A 17,368-nucleotide genomic window follows, 5' to 3' on the forward strand; every position below is an offset into this window, starting at 1 on the left:
GGGGTGAAGGAACATCAGCTGCAATCGTGTGTATCTTTGCAAAGGAAGGCTCTTCTAGCTGCTTAGAATAACCAGCTAGATTGAAACCTGTGGCTATTGATTCGGTGTTTTGAATGAAAGGGGAAAGGATGGCCCTCACTTATAGGCTAGCACAAGACTCATCTCCTGGATCAGTCTAGCAGCCCCCTTGCTTTTTCCTGTGGTGCAGCCTCTCTTATATCCCACGTTCACTTCTCAGTCACCTAGTGACCTCTTTTCTCAGGGTATTGTCCAGTGTGGGGTCCAGATTCTGTGGGGTCCATGTACAAGATGCTCGTACCGGACTCTTTCCTCCTGGTGTCGCCCCTGCCCATCCACATCCCCTCTCTTTTGAGTCCAATCTGCACCTGGAAAGAGAAGGCAAGGCAACAAGAGGCTGCTGCACTCTTTCTTCCACCACTCGCCGCTCACTTTCTCAGAGAAGGCAGGCGAAAAGGCAGTGACAACAAGGAGGAGGAGAGGGTGGCAGGGAGCTCCAGGGTGGAGGCCTCAACAGATGCTCAATGAACCTGACACTGTTCCTTTCTCATTACCAGGGGCAGCTCATCCCATTTTGCCACCTGAAACCTCTCCTACTGGGATTGTGTGGCTGGTGCTTACAGATTCCAGTAAGAGCTGGAGGTATTCTCCAAAGAGAGCATGTGGAGGCCTCTCACAATATCTTGCTGGAACCTGGAAGCTGCCACAGCTGCTTCTCCTCACTTCATGGGCGGCAGTGGTATGGGTTGGTGGGTGGGTGTTCCCACAGAGGTGCCCCTCAGATGCGGCTGCCTCATGGACCTGCTTATTACATCTCTCTTGTTTCTCCCCACCCTATCCTGCATCCTGTCAGTAATTTTCAGGAGGCACACTGCTTGTACTTTGAAGCCTCTCAGAATTACAGGCTTTGTTATTTAATAAATACAAAATGTAAGTGACTCAACTGTGTAAGCCCTGGAAATACTGATGCAAATAAAAGAAGTTGAGGAGGAAGAAGGGTTAGGTGAATTTTGAGGTAGCCAGGTTTTGGAATTCTAGAGTAGTCGAGTTTAGCTTCTGCTAAAAGGAATTAGTAGACAATATTAACAATGCAACTTCATTATTAGTTTCTTTCTTTGAAGGGAAAAGCAACAAGGGAGAAACAGGTGGTGAGAAAATGTCAGGTGTCCAAAAAGGGAAAACTGAAGACTTCTTCTCCAGATCAAACACACACACACATGCTGTACCTCTTTAGTAGGAATGATAGAAAAATATAATTTTATTTTCATTTGAATGAGGCAGTATCTAATTTGCACTTCTCAAACCAGTATGTGAACCAAAACACAGTTGCCCTGCAAAATTCTCATTATTCAAAATTTTATGACATCATTCTCCAACCAAAATGTATAAGCATGCATTTATTAAGGGAAAGTGCACATAAAATGCATAAATTAGTGAAAGTAGCGTACACAAATGCATTATATCAGTAAAAGCTGCTTGCAAAAATATTTATATTAGACATGTTTATAAATAAATCTGTACTAAAATGCTGATAGAAAAAGGCATATTGCTGCAGAAATGTGGAGAAATCAAGATTGGAGACGTAAGAAAGCAAGAGAAACTGAAATTGTCCATTCCAGCTCTATAGTGAGATATAAACAAGTAACACTTTAGCAAAAGCCACCTGCGTCACTGATGACATGAAGAACTCCTTAAGCACCCTCTGCATTGTGAGCGTGGACCACATCACAGCACTCTAATTCCCAGGTTTTCCTAGTGGAAGCTTGGACAGTTAAGCAGGCTGAAGTTTGCAGTGCTGCCATGCCTTTGCCCAGCAGTTCAGTACCAGCCTCCTGAACTGTTTCTATCTTCTTTTCTAAACAACTTTAATCCTGTATTGGCTGCCGACATGCTGGCTCTAACGTGTCAGCGACAGCGAAGCCGAAATGTCCCAGCTGATGCAGCCTGCCCTTGACAAGCTATGATTGCTTCTGCTCCTGTTTAATTGCAGCTCCAAACTAGGTAATGCATCAGATTAGCAGACTAGCTTCTTCCGCTGAAAAGGAAATACCTCATTTTGGGGTTAAAATATAGCATGCACATCCTTGCATAGCACAAGACCATAACAAGAGGAGTTGCTGTGTGTATATTGTGATATTTCCTCAGATTACATTTCATATCTGAGCAGGTCTGTTTAAAATCAGAGAGCCTCTTACCAAACAAATGTTTTTCTTGGCAGAATAAGTTTTTGTTCTACACATAAAACTAAGGCCAGAATTCTTTATTGCCGGATGGGTAAACATAGGGAAATCAAGATGTTAATCTCTCTAGGAGAGTTATTTTCCCAGTCATCTGGCATGAGCTTGTTTAACCATTAAGTCGCCATGTCTGCTTAAATAAAACAAGTATCATTCATAGATATGTATTGCTGCACACCACCTTCGGTCTCTGAGTGGTGCGAGATTCCAGGGGTTCCTGGCGCTTATCCAGGTCCTGTGGTTCCCTTTAGAAATGCGGCACAGCAGAGACTGCGGTGTCTCTTTGATAAATGGTTTATTTAAACACATATACAACCTGAGCCAACGATGGAGGGGCTCACCCCAAAAAGGTCTTGCTTCTCCAATAGGCACAGCCTTGGATTCCAGAAGATAATCAGCCATGGCTCTCTCTCTCTCTCTCTCTCTCTCTCTCTCTCTCTCTCTCTCTCTCTCTCTCTCTCTCTCTCTCTGACTTTCCAGCCTGCAGCTTTTTCATCCATTCTAGCTCACATCACTCAACTCTCCACTCTGGCTGTTTGTCTTTCCAACAAACATACCGTTGAGAGAGGGAGGCCCAACCATTTGTTCTCTAGCACAGAGACACTACCTTTGTTCCCTTAATGACTCATACTTACAGACCATTACCAGGCTTGCCTGGCTATTCCAGCAAAGGAACCCATGCTGGATCTAGGAATTAGAAGGATCTAGCATACAGCCTACCTCCCCCCCCCCCCGCAACTCATACTACTACATGCTGTTGGACTATACAGCTTTTAAAAACAACAACAACCCCAGACCATCAAGCATTACAAATTAGTTTATTAGGCTGCAATTCTATTCATACTTACCTGGGAGAGTAAACCTCACTGAACTCAATGTGATTTACTTCCAAGTAAGCTTTCTTAGGATTACTGGAAGAGTCCTAACGCAGGAATCTCTCTGAGGAGGCTGCTTTCCTCAAAGACCAAAGGAAAAGAAAAGAAAAGCAGGATTTACCTGGTGCTTCTCGCTGCCATTTCATCCCTCATCTTTTTAATATCACTCTTACACTTTTCAATCTCCGCTACTTTCAGTCCTTCCACTGTCAACAAAGTGAAACAACAGGAGGGTTACCATGGAGAAGCCCGAAGGATCTCATTTCAGGAACTGTGCAGATTTTTCAAAAGGCACCGAGCAGTGGTGTTTGCCAGTGACTCAATGGTCCTTCTGTCCGAAACCTGTTCCTTTGCAGGCATGGGTGGCAAACATCATAAATCATTAAAACTGACAAGATTTTAGGAGATTAAAAAAAAAACCTCGCAGTTATGGTACCTACTGTGAGCAGTAGTACACAGCAATATTTAGCTGTCTTGCTGTTTTTCAGAGTCTCTCTCAGAACATGAATAGATGGAAGTGCCTGACAAAGCTATTGCAATGATATGTTAACAATAAGAAGAGTTGTAATTGTATTGTGACAAACGTGCTTTGCTGGGCTTAGAGCACCCTATTAAATGAACAGGTGACATGAAAGAGGAAGCTGTGAGAATCATAACCTAATCTGGGAACTGGGAAGTAATTTCAGTTCTTGATAATTACTTGAAAATATGATGCGGTTCTTTAAATATCAACCAGGGTTTGAAAACAGCACAGGAAATCCTGTTCCTGTGTATGTATGGCATAGGGCAAAAAGTTTGACTTGTTATGTGTCCAGGTGGCAAAAAATGCATTTCATGTTGCCTTGAAAGCTTAATACTGTAGAATCTGAATACATAAGTGGCTTTTTTTCTGCTATCTGGTTGCTGAAGGACTTAAAAAATGGCACTTCATTAAGTGTACACTATACTCAGTAGGATAATTTCACAGCCTGCTTGCTTGCTGTGCTCAAGCTGATACCCAGGAAACTCAAGGAAACATATAATTGTTTAATTGGGATTGGTCATATTAAAATGGCCAATATCCCCCTACTCCCATGTGTTGTGGAACACAATATGTCGGTTTTATACATGATTCTAGGTAGTAATGACATGTTATGCAGTATTTTATACTACTGGCTTTCGTACTGTACCCATCTACCTTATGTGTGAATGGCCTATGGCCCAAGCAGTAATAAACTACTACTACTACTACTACTACTAATAATAATAATAAAGAGAGGCAAATATCCTCTTCCTCCCATGTGTTGTGTAATGCAAGTCAAATGAAACTGCTCCAGGGGTGACATTAAGCTTTCATATTTGTCTGAAAAGAAGAAGCTTCCATAATACATGCAAATGTGATTGCTGCATTTGAATAGGTGAATGGAGAAATGAGAAATGGTAGTGTGTAAAAAGGAAAACATGTCTGAATGAGTTAGGCTTGATTGAAATCAAACTTGATTGCTATCAAGGCAAGTTTGCCATCAGTATGTCAGTTCATTTTTCACAAATCCTCTGCTTTCAGGAATTATTATTACCTCTTTAATGAAGTGAAATTTATTTAACTCACCCCCCACTTTTAAAGAGGAATGCTAAAGAAGAGCAAGTTGTGAAAGACTGTGGGAGACATCAGCCCCGTTTGCCCTTATCTCTAGGTCAAACCATGGCTTTGCTCAGTGCAGGGAAGCAGCAAAACCACCAAAGTACCCACAATCTCATTTTGGGGAATCAAGTCATTATACATTTCCACATGTAAATAACAGTAGGAGAGGGCTGTATGTATGAAATATTGTCTGCTGGGTGTCCTTGCACTGGATTCTCCTATGCAAACTATATGGAAATGAACAGAGGTTATATATCAACCTATTACTGATACATTGGGTGGTATTCAACCAGGGTTTACACAGAGCAGACCCATTAAATTAATGGCAACAATTAAATTAGGTTCATTCATTTCAGTGGGATTACTCTCAGTAAAACGTAGCTGAATACCACCCAGTGATCTCCACTGTGTTTGTAAACAAAATGTTTTCAAAAGATTTTCCTTTTCATAGTGCTAAACTAATCTCTTCAATTACTTGCCTGCCTGTCCTCAGGCATATATATACTGTGTGTGTACTAGACATTTGAGGAGAGGCTTGATTTTTTAAGAAAGCTAGCTCATGGAATAGCAGGTATTAATCTGATGCTGAGATGTTCTGATACCTCAGGGGGCTAAGATGTCTGGTGCAACTCCTAGTAGAGACATAAACTTAGTGGGCAGAGACTCGGAAGACTGTGTGACTTGTTAATGTAAACTGCCAGGCTATGAACTATGCCACATTTAGCAACCAGGAGATTGTTGAGGAAGCTTTCTCCCTTTCCCCAATCTCCCTCTCTCTGTTCTGTCTGCTTATATAATGATTATATACATATAATCATCTAGTCCCCCTACTTCCCACAATGGCACTGGAAAGCAAGATGTATAAGGTTGCAAACCTGTCTGTGCTGTTTGTTTGTTTGTTTGTTTGTTTGTCTCTCTCTCTCTCCTCCTCCTCCTGCATATTCAGGGCAATAGGCTACCTAATACTTACCTGGAGTAAATAAAAAAATTGTCCAGTAGCACCTTAGAGACCAACTAAGTTTTTTCTGAGTATAAGCTTTCGTGTGCATGCCAATGGTTACCACCAGTTCACTGAGAACTTCAAAGGAAATATATAGATGCTTTGGCAGCACTTGTGGGGTGGGGTTGGAGGGAAGGCTTCAGAAAGCAGCCAGCCTATGAAAAGCAGGTAGGAGTCAGGAGGATTATATTTTTGCCCAAAACCTTCAATCTTGATCTACTGCATTTTTTATTTTATTTTTTGCCCCGAGAAGCAAAAAATTATTCCAAAAATAAAAGGTCATTACAGGTTGAATCTACACTATTACCCCACAGTGTGCCCAGTTGACAACAGGTAAAAGAGGTGTAAGAAGTCCCAGAAATAGGGCTGTTTGTGTGCATTCACACTTGACCAATGGCATGATGGCTGAGTGTATACCAAGATGGCAACCATCAGCTCCTTATGCATCCATCTGGGGGAAAGTGCAGGGAGGAAATGATGAGGATAACCTAACCAAGGTTATGAAGTATGAAGTATGGCAGGTTATAGAATAAATCTAGATCAAAAGCAGCGTGCTTTTGATAACACCTGCTCATCAATGTTGTAATCACCACTTCCTTCTGAATAGCCTAATGAAAGGGAGGATTTTCAAATGTGCATCAATTAAAATTTCTGGGTGGCAGGATGTAGTAGAGCAGGGGTGTCAAACTCAAATTCATTGGGGGCCGCATCAGCAGTTTGGTCACCCTCAAAGGGCCGGTTGTGTCTGTAGGACTATGTGCCCACTCTTTATTATCATAAATTATTGTCACTGCATTCAATTATTACTGGTTTTTGTAATAATGTAAGCTCATTCCCGCCCCCACGCGGATCACATTCCTGCTTCGTGGCGCGTGTGTGGGAGGGGATGTAAACGAGGGAAATTTGAACAAAAGGTGGGGATTGACGGCTTCCGGGGGGGGGGGGGCTCAACTAAACCTTCGGCAGGAAGGAGAAAGCCACTGCTGGGATTAAAAACCTGCAGATGGAAAGAGGGCTTCCCTCTCCCGCCCTGCGCACACCCAAACCCCGCTAGGCAGGATGCCACACGCTGCAACCCACCCCATGCTTTGGAGAGGGGCAGGAACATGCGGTGCAGCGCCAACTCCCTGCTTTGCTTTTGCATCCTCCCTCCTCAGCGCCAGAGTCCCTTCCCCTCGCGCTAAGGGAGGGCAGCGGATTTCCTGAGGAGGAAGGCGGCGGCAGCCCCAGCGGACGTGCATCTTCGCCTCAGAGCTTCTCTTCCCCCCACCCGCGCTGTTGTCGTCTTCGCCGCCGCCTCTCCCTACCGGGACTGCAGGCAGAGGAGGCTTGAAAACCTCCCCCCCCCAAAAAAATTTCCTCCCACCTACTCAAACCACGAGGCGACTCCATCTGGAGCCCTACATCACGAGGGGCTGAGAGGAGGCGGCGGCAGAGCGGGAAGAGCAGGAACCCGTGCCGTCGTCGCCGCCTCCCTCCCGGCCGCCCCCCGGGGAGCAGCTCCACCGGAACTGAGAAGCCAAAGGGCGGCTCGGGGGTGGGGGGCAGAGCAAAAGCCAGGCACCCTCCCGAGTGTCTATGAGGAGAAAACGGGGGAAGGGGGAAGAGAAACCCGGCTCCATCAAGAGAGCGGCTGTTGCACTTCGCCTACTTCCCCCTCAGGCTCACTCCGCATCCCTTTCGCCCGCTCGCTCGCCCACCTCCCGGATGCAGCCGAGGAGAGGAAGGGAAGCGGCGGGCGGCGGCTCCCCAGTGCCGCCTCACTCGCTCTCGGAGACAACAGCAAAGCCCGCGCTGCTCTGTCCCGGCACCAACTTTGCCGGCGGCGCCTGTAGGGCTTTCCTACCTCCTCGGCGGGCTTCCTCCTCCTCCTCCTGCATCTCACTTCCCCGTCTGGCCGCTGTGCCACCGCCTCCCTCAGCCTCATTCGAAATTGAAATTCCCTGGCCAAGGCGGTCAGCACGGCTCCAGCGCCCCGGCCTCCGCCTGCAGCCTCGCCCCCGGTTTTGACCCTCGGCCAATCGCAGGCTCTAGAACTACTGTCAGCGGTTATTGTCAGAGGCGGCTACGCGGGCCACATGACGAGGTCTGGCGGGCCGGATTAGGCCCCCGGGCCTTGTGTTTGACACCCGTGTAGTAGAGAATCAATCTGGACTGAAAGCAGTATGTTGAGGAGAAGCATGAACAATTCTGGACTGAGCAAAATGCATTTTTGTGCTACAAATGGGCAGTCTTAGGAGCACAGCTCCTAAGAACATCACCCCCCCAAAAAAGTAGGAAGAAGAAAGTAGAGGAGGCATAATTCAAGGAGGATGTATGCGTGTTGTAGATTGCTACATTTGCCAAGCATGCGCAGGAGCCTAAACCTGGTCTGGGGACTTGAGTCTTTCCAGTTTAATGGATTGGATTGATTTACAAACTGGGTGCAATTACAGGAGGTGGGTCTCTATATAATTCTTTCCAGATATTCCTTGTAACGGAATGATGCAAAACGTAAATTGAGACTTTTACTTTAACGAGTAATTCTATATTTTGTAGATTCACCCCTCCCTCTTCAGTATAGTTTTGTACCTCACAAAAGATAAAAGGCAGGAGGAATGGTCCTAATGAGATATATCTGTACCTCCGGGGCTCAGCACCGTCTCAAACTGACACAAAATTAATTCCAGGTTTCAATTGCCTATGGTTTTTTTTTTAAAAAAAATAAAAATAAAAATACTCACATTCAACTCTTTTCTCCAGCATTGCCAAGTGATTAGCTACGTCGGTTTTCAGATCATCAATTTTAAATACCCTGGAGAGAGAGAAAATTAAACAGGAATGTATGCACATCTTTGATAGCTGTACAATTAAGTGACTTTATAACAAACCTGAATTCTGTTGATGGGGAAAATATTAATACTGTATAAAACTCAGACTTTGAATCCATTTAAATATACATTATTATTATTACTATTATTTTTAAAAAACCTCAGTAAGTGCAGATACCCCAGTAATAAGTTGTTGCTTTGGTCTAGTAATCAGCTATAGGCAAAATTATTCCAATACACAAATAGCAGAATTCCCACTGTGCTAACAAGCTATCCCCATAAAGGGGAATCTTGATCTATGTGGAGTTGCTTACTTTAATGGGATGTAAAGCTTCCCTTCATGAGATACAGTAAATGAGGTAGCTGCTGACCTCCATTTCAGAAGCTCTGTTTTCCCTGGGTTTCACACACGGGGTGTGTGGGCTAGTGTGTCTATCTTTACATTTCTAAAGATTCTGTATGTGTAAATTAATGTTTCCTTCCTTAATATAATAACCTGATCTTTATTCCAGCAGCATTGATTATATTTTCTCTGTGGCTTCATTTATGTTACTTTACAGTATTTTATTTTGCAATCATGTAAGTGGTTTATTAAGGAGCTAAGGAGTTGAACACTCTTATTTAGTTAGAACAATGCTAGAGATTTTGCATCCCTCTTACAAAATGCAGCATAGATGAATTCTATTTCCTTTGTTACAAGATGTGGAGGGGAGGGGAGTCCAGCGAATTCATTGCATATTTAGTCACTGGAAAATCCCATTGGGTTCTGGATTGCAACCTTCAATTAATTCATCTTTCTTTGCTTGACTAGCCTGTATAAACTTTTTAATGACTCAGGCATACCCTATTCACTCTGCAGAACAATGGGAGAAAAGCTGGTGCATTTATCCCAAAGCAAACTGTTTGGGGACTGCAGTGTTGAAATGAATGCAAGAAGAAGTATCATTACACTAAACCTATTGCATAAAATTATTACCTGGAGAATTGCTCGATCACCTGCGTCAGCAAATTCTGGAACAGTTCCTCTTTTTCTATTAAAAATATAAAGTAATGGGAGACTAATGAATGTAAAATGGAGGATAGCAGACCTATTGCAGCTTCCACACCGACAGGATTTTTAAAAAATGGCATATTTAGCAAAGAAAATAAGCTTGGCTATCCTCATCCAATCCATACTTGCAAAAAGTTGCCATTGTCAGTCTAGTATCCCAGGTAAGTAGGTATAGGATTGCAGCCTAAATTGTGCTCTGAAGTATGAAGATGGATAGCCTTTATAAATGGCGTTCTCAACAATATAACCACAGGCGTTAATTTTAGACTCATAATAGTCACCTTAGGGGGGAAAACCCTTACACCATATATGAATATTGCAGGTATTCTTGGAGGGTGGGAACTGCACTAGCCTTTCTTTTTACCCCTAAAAGAAACAACTACCTTAAAGCACAATCAGCAAACCTTTATTATGCCAAACTTCCAGTTAATCTGAATTCAGCATATATTCCCCCAAACCTCTCTATACGGCAGCACTCAAGCTTATCCAAACCTCTGATTAACCAAATATAAATGGCTTATAGGTAAAAGAGGAGGTGCTCTATCAGCATGCGATGAGGGCATTTCAGAAAGTAACAGCAATTTCCAATATGCAGGGAGGGGCATCAATTTTGCTTTTCCATTCAAAAACACCCTCGTAATGTGCTTTTAAGCACTGCAGTTTGATAGTCAGTGAAATACACTTTTCATTCTCAAGTGAATACATGGCCTTATTCATTAATAGTTACACATGCTTATATTTTTAAAAAGGGTGAAGGGAGAAAGGAGAAGAAAAATGTTCCTCAAATTATTCTCTCTCTCTCTAAGTAATGTATACGTAAGCACCTGTAGGAATAAAGGTATTTAGTACTAGGCAGAGTGGGAACAAAATCTACTACACCTACCAGTTATTTGTTGAGATAAGAAAACTAGTTTAGCAGAAAAAAGAAATGCACACAGGGTTCTGTGAATACTATATTAGATTGGGACATGGGTTCAAATTATGGTACTATTTATATGATGGTTGAATCTGGTAAAGTCATTTCTCTCCTGCCCTCATTGACTTGTTCTATAAAATGAAAACAACAACAGCCTATTTCAAATTATTGCTGTGAGGCTGAATTAGATGAATGTAAAGTATAGCCATATTATGCCTGTGCTTCATTCATTTCATAGACGTATATGCCACCAAATTTTCCAAAGAACCTCAAAGCAGCTAAGAAATCAAAATTCACAACTATATTAAAACCTGACATATTCCTGGGCCGCCTCCAAACTGTTACTGTATTGCAGGAGGGGTTGAGTCGCACATTGGCAAATTTAGATTTGTGCAATTAGAGAAGATTAAAGTGGTCTGGAATTCTTAAGCACAAAAAACTACTTTTTAAAAAATGACTTTTGAAGTAAGGAAAGTGATGTGAAAATATACTAGAAAGTGTGGAATAAGAATTAATTTATGGGAAGTTGTATAACCTTCGTGCACCCAAATCAGCATTGCTGCTCAGTAAACAGTAGATACAGTGTGTCCCTTGTACAAGGCTTTGTTCAAACAAATTGGAATGCAAATTCAATAAACAGGACCTGGTTACGAACTTTAAACCACTTCATGAATTGCTTATAGGTAAAAGAGAAGGTACTATATCACCATGCTATGAGGGCATTTTAGAAAGTAACTGCAGGGTACCCGAACAATCACCCAGTTTGTATTCGACCAAGGCCTATGCAGAGTAGACCCACTGCAATGAATGAACCTTAGTCCTGTTTATTAATTTCAATAGGTCTCCTCTGAGAAGGATTAGTGTTGAATACCACCCGCTACCTGTACTCAAAGGTCTTCAGCAGAGCTCTCTTCTGAGGACCTCCACTGTCTGAACAAAATAAAAAAATTCCTTCCAGTAGCACCTTAGAGACCAACTATGTTTGTCATTTTTTATTTTGTTTCAGCTATGGCAGACCAACACGGCTACCTACCCATAACTATCCACTGTCTGAATTAGTGGTGTGCCAAAACTCGTCATCTGATTTCTCAAAAATGCCTTCCCCTGCAAAAGAGGCTTCCATTTCTCCGTTTCCATTCTCAGGAAACTTTAGAATTCCTTTATGATTTTGGTCAGTGCAGCAGGGTTAAACTTACTTTATCATTGTGAAGTGGTTGGGGATAGAACTTTCTATTAAACATTTTCCCAGCGTTCTGCAGCTTCCCCAACTTCTTGTACTTCCTGATCTGAAAAAAGACCCATGGCAGAAGGTACTGGAGGATGTTTTCCCCACTACAGTACATACATTGGAGCATGGGAGGCTGGCGAAGCTGGCTACTGAGTACCTGAGATATGTGCACTCATAGATTTTTGCCTTTAAGGGATGCTCTTCCTTTTATCTTTAAAATATATCTTTCAACCCTTAAAGGTAAAAAGACTTCACTTGAAAAACAATGAGCAGTCAGATGCACAGGAAGGAGCCTCCCCACCTTCCCATGCTTATAGGAAAGCCAGGCTGAGGCTCAGACTCCTGGAGAGAGGATTTATAGAATGAAAGAAAGGGTCCTCACAAACAGCCCTTGGCAACCTTGAAAGTATGGCAAGCACAACAAAAACCATACAGTACCTCCCACCCAGGATGATTTCACCAGAATCTTCTTTCTGATAATTTTCGAATGCAGTGTTGAATGTCAAATAATAAAAAGTGGGAGGGATTTCTAACGCAGCGTCAGTTTGAAGTACAACAGATGGCTAAGAGGAAATAAACCTCCTTGACTGTGGCACCTTGCCCATGGAGTGCTCTCTGCAAAGAAACTTATCTGGCACTTACTTCGATGCCATTTTCGTGCCAAGGTAAAGCCACACTTCATTTTTTTCACAGACTTTTTGATTTGGTTTATTTTATCTCTCAGCTGATGATTTGATGCTTCCCATTCACAGACTTTGGTGTTTCTGTTTGGTCATTTATAGGATATTGTTCATTCATTTTAGTAGCTTTTGTTTTTGTTTTTAATTTTCTTTAGCGCATGCTACCTTTGTATTTCATTTTGAAGTTAATTTGTTTTGAAGTGTAGGGTAAAAGCAGCAGCCCTAAAACAAATAAGAAAAATAATAAAGACTCTGTACCAAGGCAGTGCAATTCTATGCATGTTTGCTGATAAATAAATTCCATTGTGTTCAATGGTGTTACGTGACTGCATTCAGATTTACAGCTTATTTAGGATTTCAGTCCCAATCACTCTTGCTACACAGTAAGTTCCACTGGTGGAAAAAAGAATGGGGGCTTGCTTCTGAATAAATCTGCTTAGGGTGGCACTGTTAGAGAACCAGATAATGCATAAGAGCCATTGGCTTCATTGAAAAACATCTTTCAAAATGAAAATAATCAGGATTAGAATGGAGGTATCGGCTAGGAACATGGCAGCTCTTCAGATGTTGAACAGGACTTCTGATGTTTATACAATACTAAGGCAGAAATGGATGAGGAGAGGGGAAGATAATTAAACCTGCATATTCTGCACCCCATCCCCCAAACTCAAAAAGAAGAGAAACAGAAGAAGGAAACTTATAATGCCAACACATCAAACATATGGCAACCAAGCAACAGCACTTTAGACAATGATCTGGAGATTTTTACAGATGATAACTGACCATGTGCCAGCAGCGGTACTGCACAGATTTATCAAGAGAAGGATATTACCTTGCTTCAGATAAACTGTAACAACAGGTGCTTGTTTAGATGAAATTTAAGGGTTCCAAGGAGTACAACTCACCCTCAACATTTGCTTTATCCTTAGAGGATTAATATGTAAATCACATTGCTGTTTCTCATCAGCACTGATCCGACCTGGGCTAAGTTGCTGTTTAACAAAGTTTTGGGCAACTGCATTTGAAATACAGTGCTTTTTGTGGTGCTGAAACATGCAGACTGGACTCATGAATGTACCCAAACACATAGGTAAAAAAACAGGTCATATGAAAATGTTGCAGCTTTAATTATTATTATTACTATTATTATTATTATTATTATTATTTACTGTAGCCTTTGAGTGCTCCAAGATTATACTGCACGCGACCCCAAATGGTCCCAAATAGTGCCCTCTGCTCCCTTATAGTGCCAACACTTGAATAAAATAAAAATAAATAAAAATAAAATCTTGCAGCAAATCTCAGTCACTATTTTCTGATTTCATCTATCTCCCCATCACAGTGCCCCAAAGCAGTTCACTTCATCCTGCTGTATGGCAGCCCTGGCCTACTGACCCTCAGTTCTCCCTGCACAGTTTTTTTGGGGGGAAGTAATGGGGAAAAAACCTTTGGTTTGCTTTTGCAAATGCAAAAGAGGTACACAAAAGCCTAACTGTGTAACAATCATATTTTAAAATAAAAAGACCTAATAAGGCCTCAGAATCAAAAGTGTTCATGCAAGTTTCTTCAATGAGAGCTCTGTATTGTTGCATGTCAAAACCAATCTCTGAGTGTTGTGAAAGCCCAGGAGTTCCAGGCACTTAGGTAGGTACCCAGTGTTTCGTGTTTGCCTTTGGAATGAAGCACAGCAGAGACTGTGTGGCGCCTTTATGATCTAGGGGTTACTTACAAATATATACAACCTGAGCCTATGATGGAGGAGTTCATAGCACCAACACCCCCAAAGGGTCTTGTTTCTCCCGTAGCCACAGCCATGGATTCAAAGGGACATCGAACATTTCTCTCAAACGTTGCTCAGACTCCCCTGCTTGTTGCTTTGTTTCTCCATCCCATTACTCCCTACTCTCAGCTTCTAACTCACATTGCTCTCTTCTCTAATCTCTGGCTGTCTTAATTAGCTCTAACACTTGTTAGATCCAGGGATTACAGTGGTCTGGCACAAATTTTAACACCCTAAACTTTGATTAAATATTACACTTACTGAATCCAGGGAAATGTCCAGCAACCATAAACTCCTATCTGTATATTCATTGTCCAGTACAACCCAAAAGCAGAGACATCACCTTGCCGACAAAGGTCTGTATAGTTTTAAGCTATGGTTTTTCCAGTAGTGATGTATGGGAGTGAGAGCTGGACTATAAAGAAGGCAGATCGCCGAAGAATTGATGCTTTTGAATTATGGTGCTGGAAGAGACTATTGAGAGTCCCATGGACTGCAAGAAGATCAAACCTATCAATTCTGAAGGAAATCAGCCCTGAGTGCTCACTGGAAGGACAGATCCTGAAGCTGAGGCTCCAATACTTTGGCCACCTCATGAGAAGAGAAAACTCCCTGGAAAAGACCCTGATGTTGGGAAAGATGGAGAGCACAAGGAGAGGGGATGACAGAGGACGAGATGGTTGGACAGTGTTCTCGAAGCTACGAACATGAGTTTGACCAAGGTGTGGGAGGCAGTGGAAGACAGGAGTGCCTGGCGTGCTCTGGTCCATGGGGTCACGAAGAGTCGGACACGACTAAACGACTAAACAACAACAACAACCCAAACTTCCTTTTGCTGTTCCTTGCTATCGCAGGGGATTAGGAAACAAAGGTGTGCTGCTACTCAGGTTCTCTCAGTTGTGTTTAGCAGTCCTGAAAGCCAGAGTGCTGATGTTTTGTTTCCAATACCTTTGGTCGGAAAGTTATCTGTTAGATCTATTACCATGCCATAGAAATAGCTTGGACTGTTTTGGTTTGAAGTGCTTTCATTCAAGTTTCAAATGCTTATTCTTGCTCCATTTTCCTCACTGCATTTGCAAAGCCAGCGAAGTTTAGTGCCCCACTGCATACCTATATTATCTTTGACTGCAAGACTGCCGGTAGAATTTCTTCTTTTTAACTCAATCTTCAGACAGCACCTACGGTAGCTTTCAAGGTCCTTTATAAATAATAATTACTGTTAATCATAAATATTATGATTTTTTAAAAATTACAGTTGCTTGCTTTCTCCTTTCTGGTCCTGCAGTTGTTATGAGAATTATAAGGTCTAAGATATAAAATAAATGTTCATAAATGTACCAGGCAAACACATACATAAATATATAAATCTCATGTCTGAAACAGTACAGGAAAACAGTCCGAAAGCCATTTTGACTCTTTCAATGACCTCAAATATTCTGCTGCATTTTGGATGGAAATGGGAAAAGCCTCCCCATTGTCTCTGTGCTCAGAAATCCTGCCTTAAGGGCACATTTGTGTATGAATAGGGTCAGCCTGTGACCCGGACTCAGGAATTAAGTATTTATCATCACAAAAGAATGGTCAGGCTGTCCAGGTAAACCCATTAACAGGTTTCCTGCCAGACAGGATTCTGCTGTAGACCGCCTCTTCTGTGATGCATGTATGATGTATTGGGGAGCAGTCTTGAGCTACAGGGTGGCAATTTCAAAAGTCAATATAAGGGCTTGCACACCATTGTTCTGGGTTCCTCCTCCCTCCTGCGTGGGGGCGGGGAGTGAGCACCCTGTTGCAACAGTTTAATAAAGATCAGGCTTACTAGTTGCTTTGCTTCTCAATATTCTCTGATTGGCCTCTGTTATTTTCTCCTACCAATAGAGAATCTACATAAGGACTCTTGGGTACCCCATAAGGGAAAAGGAGCAGTTTTTTCTTATAACACAGTGCAATCTCGCTCTGTAATGTGCCCTATAGGAGGGAGCAAGGGACATCCTTGATTTGGCCTTTGCTCCAAGTGGGAAGGGTGGTGGTCTGGAAACAGGAGGGCTAGATGCTGCCCTATTGTCATGGTCAGACCACTTCCTGGTAAAGTTTGGTCTTGCATCCTGTAGCGGAAAGGGACCACTTGGGATGGTCTGCTCTTGGAGGTTGATAAATTCGAATGGATTTCTGATGGCTCTGGGGGGACATTACAGTGGCTTGACCAAGTGATCCTCTCAGTGCTTCTAATTCACTGTAGAACAGTGAGGTTCCTAGGGCCGTTGACATGATTGGGACCATGGATTCCTCCTCCCTCCTGCATGGGGGCGGGGAGTGAGCACCCTGTTGCAACAGTTTAATAAAGATCAGGCTTACTAGTTGCTTTGCTTCTCAATATTCTCTGGTTGGCCTCTGTTATTTTCTCCTACCAATAGAGAATCTACATAAGGACTCTATACAGGCTCTTGGGTACCCCATAAGGGAAAAGGAGCAGTTTTTTTCCTCATAACGCAGTGCAATCTTGCTCTGTAATGTGCCCTATAGGAGGGAGCAAGGGACATCCTTGATTTGGCCTTTGCTCCAAGTGGGAAGGGTGGTGGTCTGGAAACAGGAAGGCTAGATGCTGCCCTATTGTCATGGTCTGACCACTTCCTGGTAAAGTTTGGTCTTGCATCCTGTAGCGGAAAGGGACCACTTGGGATGGTCTGCTCTTGGAGGTTGATAAATTCTAATGGATTTCTGATGGCTCTGGGGGGACATTACAGTGGCTTGACCAAGTGATCCTCTCAGTGCTTCTAATTCACTGTAGAACAGTGAGGTTCCTAGGGCCGTTGACATGATTGGGACCATGGATTCCTCCTCCCTCCTGCATGGGGGCGGGGAGTGAGCACCCTGTTGCAACAGTTTAATAAAGATCAGGCTTACTAGTTGCTTTGCTTCTCAATATTCTCTGGTTGGCCTCTGTTATTTTCTCCTACCAATAGAGAATCTACATAAGGACTCTATACAGGCTCTTGGGTACCCCATAAGGGAAAAGGAGCAGTTTTTTTCCTCATAACGCAGTGCAATCTTGCTCTGTAATGTGCCCTATAGGAGGGAGCAAGGGACATCCTTGATTTGGCCTTTGCTCCAAGTGGGAAGGGTGGTGGTCTGGAAACAGGAAGGCTAGATGCTGC

At 42.8% G+C, this 17,368-nt stretch overlaps 1 protein-coding gene across 3 annotated transcripts in view; it reads right to left on the reverse strand.

Moving 5' to 3' along the window:
- The window catches only part of PDE9A (phosphodiesterase 9A), a 68,469-nt gene that overhangs the window by 17,724 nt on the left and 33,377 nt on the right, over window positions 1-17,368 (reverse strand). For all 3 annotated transcript variants that reach the window (XM_088667850.1, XM_088667849.1, XM_035115834.3), the window contains 3 exons: window positions 9,538-9,592; window positions 8,475-8,545; window positions 3,252-3,336 (listed from right to left, as the gene is read on the reverse strand). In XM_088667850.1, the coding sequence (XP_088523976.1) occupies window positions 3,252-3,336; window positions 8,475-8,545; window positions 9,538-9,592 (211 nt within the window). The remainder of the gene's footprint in view (window positions 1-3,251; window positions 3,337-8,474; window positions 8,546-9,537; window positions 9,593-17,368) is intronic.

This window comes from Zootoca vivipara, chromosome 4, assembly GCF_965207765.1.
Source record: "Zootoca vivipara chromosome 4, rZooViv2.hap1.1, whole genome shotgun sequence".
Classification (NCBI taxonomy): domain Eukaryota; kingdom Metazoa; phylum Chordata; class Lepidosauria; order Squamata; family Lacertidae; genus Zootoca; species Zootoca vivipara.